Genomic DNA, 7,308 nt, shown 5'->3' with positions numbered 1-7,308 from the left:
AGGAGAATCTAGAAATGATGCAGTTGGGAGGGACAGGGAGGCAAACATCCTTCCAGAGGTAGAAGGAAGTAGTCAAACTGAATATACAAATGACAGCATTTCTGTTTGTGTAAAGACAACCCCTCAGCTTTGGTTGCCCCAATCTCAATCCATCTTCTGAAAAACCGGTCTACGGAAGCTCTTGAATTAGAATACACTCACTCTTTGAGGGCAGAGATTATGTCAGTGCTCAGGAACTGGCAGTTTCCCAGTACAGTGTGCTATACCCAATACAGTGTTCTACATTCAGGAGACACTAAAGAGCACTGGGCAGAGTAAGCATTCAATAAATATTGATGATGATAAAGCTGATAAGTAAAATTTGTTGGTTATTTCAGAGCTGGATAAAGAGCTAGATAAGTGATAGTCAGAGGAAAGACAAACCGATGTAAATCCTAACATGCTCACTGTATGACTTTGTAGAAACTAAAGCTAACTAGAAGTAACATCACCTCATCAATGCCTCAGTGTCACCCTGACAAAGCTTCTCTAATATCTGGATCAACTCAGTGGTTTCAGGGCTCTACTAAAGCTCCGAAAAGGGCCATATAAGTGCTAGCACCAGTCTAATTCCACCTCTGCAAAGGGACAGCTCTAATTAGGCAGTCTTCAATGAAACAGTTTTTGAGCTAAAGTCCACATGAGCAATATAAACTATTTTAATAATTCAAGCATTTCCTATGTGTTTTCTGAATTTTTAACATGCTCAGCTAGCCGCATTTCCAATTATCTGACCTATTCCAGGTCCTAATTAGCCCACTATAATTACAATCACATATTGTACAGATTGAACCTTCACGGTGGAGCTAGTGGAGTATTCAATCGTTAGGCACATAGATAGCTGCATCCAGGATACCCAGAGAACTCATGAGGAAAGATAATAAAATAGATTAAATTCTAAATAGTGGACAAGACCTGGTGCTGGTGGTGGTGGTGGTGGAACTGAGGCAGAACGAGGTGCCCATAAAAACTGCATCAGACCAAACCTATAAACAAATGATTGGGACCAAGACGTTATCCATTGAGACTTCTGAAGGAATTCAAAGGGAATTGGTAGCACTTTTGGTGAGAGTGTGTAACTTATGATATGTGTTAACAAGGTGAATCCAGAATTGCTATTCACCAAATCCCACAAAACCAGGACAAGGGGGCACACACTGAACCATGAATTTCTGGCACCTGTATGGTACTTTCTCAAGGGATTTAGTGCAAGGAAATTGCTGGTGAAGTTTTCATTCTGGGAAAAAAGGAGACCACAGATGCAGTTTTGAAAAATACAATTCAATGTAGAAGTCTGGTTACCAACTTTTATTCTTTTTCCATGTTACTGTACTTCAATACAGCAACACATGTGACATTTCACACTCAGTCCTTTCAATTTTAGATTTTAGGGCACCGAACATAACACTCTGAAATAATCTACCTCTTTAATCCCATTTAGATGTTCTTCTCCTCATATATCTGGCTCCCTCACTGTCAACTGCTTCATAGAGTTCTTTTTTGTTCTCTTGAGTTGCATGTAGATAACCAATGTAAGCCACGCAGAGTGTCAGGGTTATCAATCCAAAAGCCATAACGGGTTTATTCTGTCAAAAAAAAACAAACAAAAACCAACCAAATGTACAGGTATTATCGGTGGAAGTACACTAAATTATTTCTCATGAGCTGTGTATATTGCTCCAATCCTTCCCTGTCCCCATCTGGCAGAATCATTATTATCAAAACAATATTTACTGTAAATACCTTTTCATTAATTAACATTTATAGAGCCCTTTACAGAGTTAATCCTTTGTTAGTAGGGGGCTTATTATTCACATTCTGCCAGTTTAGGCATTGCTTGCTTTGTAGGTGGGGCCAAGGAGAGGTGAAACTCAAATGAGTTCTTACACATTAGCAGTTCTCTTCAAACACTTCCTGGGAGAAGGTTGGGTACAATTAGCTAGAGTGATTCTGATGACTGAAATGACCCCTGCTCTTTCCCTCATCCTCATTATCACAGACAATCGAGAGTTGTCTCAATTTGTAAAAAAGACTTTTGAATCGTATCCATCACAACGTTAATAACACAAGCTCCTTGGGAGCAGGGATCACAGCTAGCAATTCTACTGTACTCTCCCAAATGCTTAGTACAGTGCTCTGCACACAGTAAAACACTCGATAAATATGATGGATTGACATTTGTACAGTATGCACAATTTAAATTCAAGATGATGTAAGAAAATAATTTCTAAAGGATCAGATCCTGCGGGAAAGTAACTAGCTGTTTGCAGTTAAGAGCCTTTTGGAGATTCCATTCAACTATTATATTCCAATGCACAATGTTTAAAAAAGGCAGGCTAATGATCTTAAAGCACTCAAAAGACTGGCCAACAGAATAGCTTGTTCACCCTCCAGGTTCTGGTGCCTCATCTGCAAGGAAACTGCAAGTGTTTGATTTCAATTCTACAGATTCATAGTAGAAATGTTGTTTTTTTAAAAACAAAACATTTATTTTTAAAAAAAGCCCGCTCAAGGAGGAATGATCTCCATTCCATTTTCTGCCACAAATTACAAACACAAAGCTTCAAAAACTAAAAGCCTCAATAAGGGAATCCTGGCTCTAATGTCTAAAGTTAACTTCAACTAAAGACACAGGTGCAGTGGCTTTTGCATGTATTTCTTACAGGTTTAATGAAGAGCTCTGGATTCACAGCTCGAAATAAGGTGGTTGTTCGGGCCCCCCGGAGGCCAGGAATTCGATAGTCCTTCTCTTTAGGTGGCTCCGTTTTTGAGGATGGAGGTTCAGGTGCTGAAGACATCTTGAATAACAGTGACCTGTTACCTAGAGACAAAAATAAGAGAGCTTTCTTCACAATCATAGAACTGTGCTTAACTCCCCTTATAATTATTTTGCCTCATTTGGTACACAATACTGCCTCTATTTTTTTCTGCATACACATGGCATTTTGCAAATTTTCAAAATACTACAACAAGCATGTTATTAGCTACTTTTCTCAACAAACCTGTTTGAAACAACACTACTGCCCTCAAATTGAAGAAGTTAAGAAACAGCTTTGGCTCAATGTTAGGCTAAGTTGAATCCTCAAGAATCAATGTGGCCTAGGAAAAAAGCAGGGGCCTGAGAGTCAGAGGGTCTGGATTCTAATCCTGACTCCGCCACTGGCCTACTTGTGACCTTGAGCAAGCCACAACTTTTCTGTACCTCTGTTTCCTCTCCTGTAAATACCTCTTCTCCCTCCCCTTTAAGACTGTGTAAACTTCAATCAGCACGATAATATTTACGCTTATCTTGATTCAGTCTTGCATCTACATCCTAGCCAAAACCCAGAGTGAAAATACACATTCTGGCAAAACCAAATGCATTAGGTCTCTTGGTAAGGGTTCACACTGAATCTCAAATAACTACAATAATATCTGTGACACTGACACTAAATTTCCTAATTTCCCAATCTGTAAAATGGGGAATAAAAGACCTGCTTTTCTTACCTTAGCCTGTGAGCCCCGGGTTGGGACAGGGACTATTTCTGATCTCTGATTACGCTGTATTTGCCACAGTGTTTAGCAAGAAGAAAACACAAAAGTGCTAACTTATTTGCAAATCCAACAATAGACTACATATATGAAAATGAGCGCCTATACGATATTAATCCCTGTACAGCCTATTCAAAAATGCGATTATGTTTAAGAGACACTCTAGATTCTCAACACTTTAGGACAGCGGGTGCTCGGAGATGTGAAACGCTGTGCCTACAAATTTTGTAGCTCTTTACACCCTCGTCTGACATCTGGTGGAGCCAAAATGAAATGGCCAAAACACAGGCCAAGCAGAAGGGGTGGGGAACGCAGGAGCCTGAGTACTCCATGAATTGGTTAATCAAAAACTATATACCTTTGTAACATCTTTCGGATTAACTGTGAGCCTCATGTGGGACAAACTGATGACCCTGTATCTACCCCAGTGCTTAGAACAGTGCTCTGCACCTAGTAAGCGCTTAATACCAACATTATTATTATTATTATTATTTAAATCTGCCCTAAAATAGTGTACTGGAGTGGGCTGGCTTCTTAATCTTGGACCAATGGTATTTCAAACTTGATTTTGACGTCAAATGGGGGTGACTGCCAAAATGCCAGAGATTAATGTGCATGGTCTATTCTCCAATTATTTGTAAATAAAAATAGTGTAGTCCCACTACTACACCATCCACGAAAATCTTGGAGGCTGACAAGTCACTTTAGACAGGAGAGCACGAATCACTGTAAGAGTTCAATACCATCACACACATGCTTGGAATCTCCGTTTGGGCGGCTTACATAACATCAGGAAGGTTTTGAGCAAAATACGAAGACTTTAGGAGTTCAAGAAAATGATGGCAAAGATGAATTATCACACGAACAGCCTCTGAGAGCTTGCTTTTAAGCTTCCCCCATCTGTCAAGTGGGAGTGAAGACTGTCAGCCCCACGTGGGGCAACCTGATCACTGAGCGCTGACTATAATAATGTTGGTATTTGTTAAGCGCTTACTCTGTGCCGAGCACTGTTCTAAGCGCTGGGGTAGATACAGGGTAATCAGGTTGCCCCATGTCACAGTCTTAATCCCCATTTTACAGATGAGGTCACTGAGGCACAGAGAAGTGACTTAGAGAAGCAGGCTGGCTCAGTGGAAAGTGCACCGGCTTTGAGTCAGAGGTCATGGGTTCGAATCCCTGCTCTGCCCCTTGTCAGCTGTGTGACTGTGGGCAAGTCACTTCACTTCTCTGGGCCTCAGTGTCCTCATCTGTAAAATGGGGTTGACGACTGTGAGCCCCACGTGGGACAACCTGATTCCCTGGTGTCCACCCCAGCGCTTAGAACGGCGCTCGGCACATAGTAAGCGCTTAACAAATACCAACATTATCATTATTGACTTGCCCACCGTCACACAGCTGAGACTATGTGCCGAGCACTGGACTAAGCGCTCCATAAATACGATTGAATGAATGAATGAACGTAGCAAAAGCTTAATAAATGCTTTTTTAAAATTATTTAATAAAAGGAGAGGCCCAACACTTCTACTGAGAGGAGAAGGGCACCAGGAGGGAAGGGAAGGGAAGCCTGGCTAGGCCTTGCCCATTGCCCAGGCACTTCAGCTTGGCTTCGTGCGTGATTACGTCAGCACGTAAACGTGCGTGGGTGCGTGCTTGCCCATCGCGCTCGGCCTCACCTCCCCTCTGCCTCGTCCTCTTCGTCCTCCCTCCTTCCCCCGGCCGGGCCGGAACGTCGAGAGAGAGAGAGAGAGAAAGAGGGGCCGAGCTCGCCCCTCCCACAGCGACCCCTACCGCCCGGAGGCCGCAGCGCAGCCTGGCCTGAGGCCTCCCCTCTGGCTCACACTCATTCATTCATTCAATAGTATTTATTGAGCGCTTACGATGTAATAATAATAATGATAATAATGTTGGTGTTTGTAAGAAGCCATGCTGCTTCTCTAATAATAATAATGTTGGTATTTGTTAAGCGCTTACTAGGTGCAGAGCACTGTTCTAAGCGCTGGGGGAGATCCAGGGTCATCAGGTGGTCCCACGTGAGGCTCACAGTCTTCATCCTCATTTGACCGATGAGGTCACTGAGGCACAGAGAAGTGAAGTGACTTGCCCACAGTCACACAGCTGACAGGTGGCAGAGCCGGGATTCGAACCCATGACCTCTGACTCCCAAGCCCAGGCTCTTTCCAAGGGAATCAGGTTGTCCCACGTGGGGCTCACAGACTTAATCCCCATTTTACTGAGGAGGTCACTGAGGCACAGAGAAGTGAAGTGACTTGCCCACAGTCACAGAGCTGACAAGTGGCAGAGCAGGGATTTGAACCCATGACCTCTGACTCCAAAGCCCGTGCCCTTTCCACTGAGCCATGCTGCTTCTACTATGTGCAGAGCATGCATTCATTCATTAGTATTTACTGAGCGCTTACTATATGCCGAGCACTGGACTAAGCGCTTGGAACGGACAAATGGGCAACAGATAGAGAAAGTCCCTGCCCACTGACGGGCTTACAGTCTAATCGGGGGAGACAGACAAAAACAACAGCAATAAATAGAATCAAGGGGATGAACATCTCATTAAAACAATAGCAAATAGAATATTCAATTCAATAGTATTTATTGAGCACTTACTATGTGCAGAGCATTCATTCATTCAATAGTATTTATGGAGTGCTTACTATGTGCAGAGTGCTGGACTAAACACTTGGAATGGACAAATCAGTAACAGATAGAGACAGTCCCTGCCCTTGACAGGCTTACAGTCTAATGGGGGGGGGACAGACGGACAAAAACAGAACAATAGCAAATAAATATTCAATTCAATAGTATTTATTGAGTGCTTACTATATGCAGAGCACTGTACTAAGTGCTTGGAATGGACAAATGGGCAACAGATAGAGACCGTCCCTGCCCATTGACGGTCTTACAGTCTAATGGGGGCAGACGGACAAAAACAAGAGCAAAAAATGGAATCAAGGGGATGTACATCTCATTAAAACAATAGCAATAAATAGAATCAAAAATAATAAGAATGTTGGTATTTGTTGAGTGCTTACTATACGCAGAGCACTGTACTAAGCGCTTGGAATGGACAAATGGGCAACAGATAGAGACCGTCCCTGCCCATTGACGGTCTTACAGTCTAATGGGGGCAGACGGACAAAAACAAGAGCAAAAAATGGAATCAAGGGGATGTACATCTCATTAAAACAATAGCAATAAATAGAATCAAAAATAATAAGAATGTTGGTATTTGTTAAGCGCTTACTCTGTGCAGAGCACTGTTCTAAGCACTGGGGTGGATACAGGGTAATCAGGTTGTCCCACGTGAGGCTCACAGTCTTCATCCCCATTTTACAGGTGAGGGAACAGGCACAGGGACAAGGACTTGGTCCAACCCTATCTGCTTGTATCCACACCAGTGCTTAGTACAGTGCCTGGCACACAGTAAGTACTTAACTGCCCTTCCTGCCTCTTTTCATCAGTCTCTATTTCTCCTCTTCTGCATTTGTCCATCTCTCTAAATGAGCCACGCTCATCTGAATGGTAACAGCTAGGATAAAATACACATGAGATTCTCTTTCAAAGACACTCACAGATGCAATCACATTCTCTTTGAACTGAACAACAACTCTGTTACAACTTTCTCACTCCACAATCTCTCCCTACCTCTGTTTGTTTGTTAGCTTCATCCGTGTCTCCACATGTGTTTGTCTCCTTACCCACGGCTATTTCTCCACTACGAGTCTT

At 42.7% G+C, this 7,308-nt stretch overlaps 1 protein-coding gene across 2 annotated transcripts; it reads right to left on the bottom strand.

Annotated features, from left to right (window-relative positions):
• Window positions 1-1,326: 1,326 nt before the first annotated feature.
• On the bottom strand, window positions 1,327-7,308 carry SMIM8 (small integral membrane protein 8). 2 transcript variants are annotated; one of them, XM_029046935.2, is made up of 3 exons: window positions 7,228-7,308; window positions 2,703-2,860; window positions 1,327-1,625 (listed from the first exon to the last, which is right to left on the bottom strand). In XM_029046935.2, exons 2-3 carry the CDS (start codon window positions 2,835-2,837, stop codon window positions 1,467-1,469), a joined length of 294 nt encoding a protein of 97 aa, XP_028902768.1. In that variant the 5' UTR covers window positions 2,838-2,860; window positions 7,228-7,308; the 3' UTR covers window positions 1,327-1,466. The 2 variants fall into 2 exon arrangements, with proteins under 2 accessions (XP_028902768.1, XP_001513295.2); XM_001513245.5 differs by lacking the exon at window positions 7,228-7,308 and adding an exon at window positions 5,244-5,278.

This window comes from Ornithorhynchus anatinus, chromosome 19 (genome assembly GCF_004115215.2).
Source record: "Ornithorhynchus anatinus isolate Pmale09 chromosome 19, mOrnAna1.pri.v4, whole genome shotgun sequence".
NCBI classification, from domain to species: Eukaryota; Metazoa; Chordata; class Mammalia; order Monotremata; family Ornithorhynchidae; genus Ornithorhynchus; species Ornithorhynchus anatinus.
Note: the sequence above shows the minus strand (reverse complement) of the source record. Positions and strands in the feature narration are given on the sequence as shown.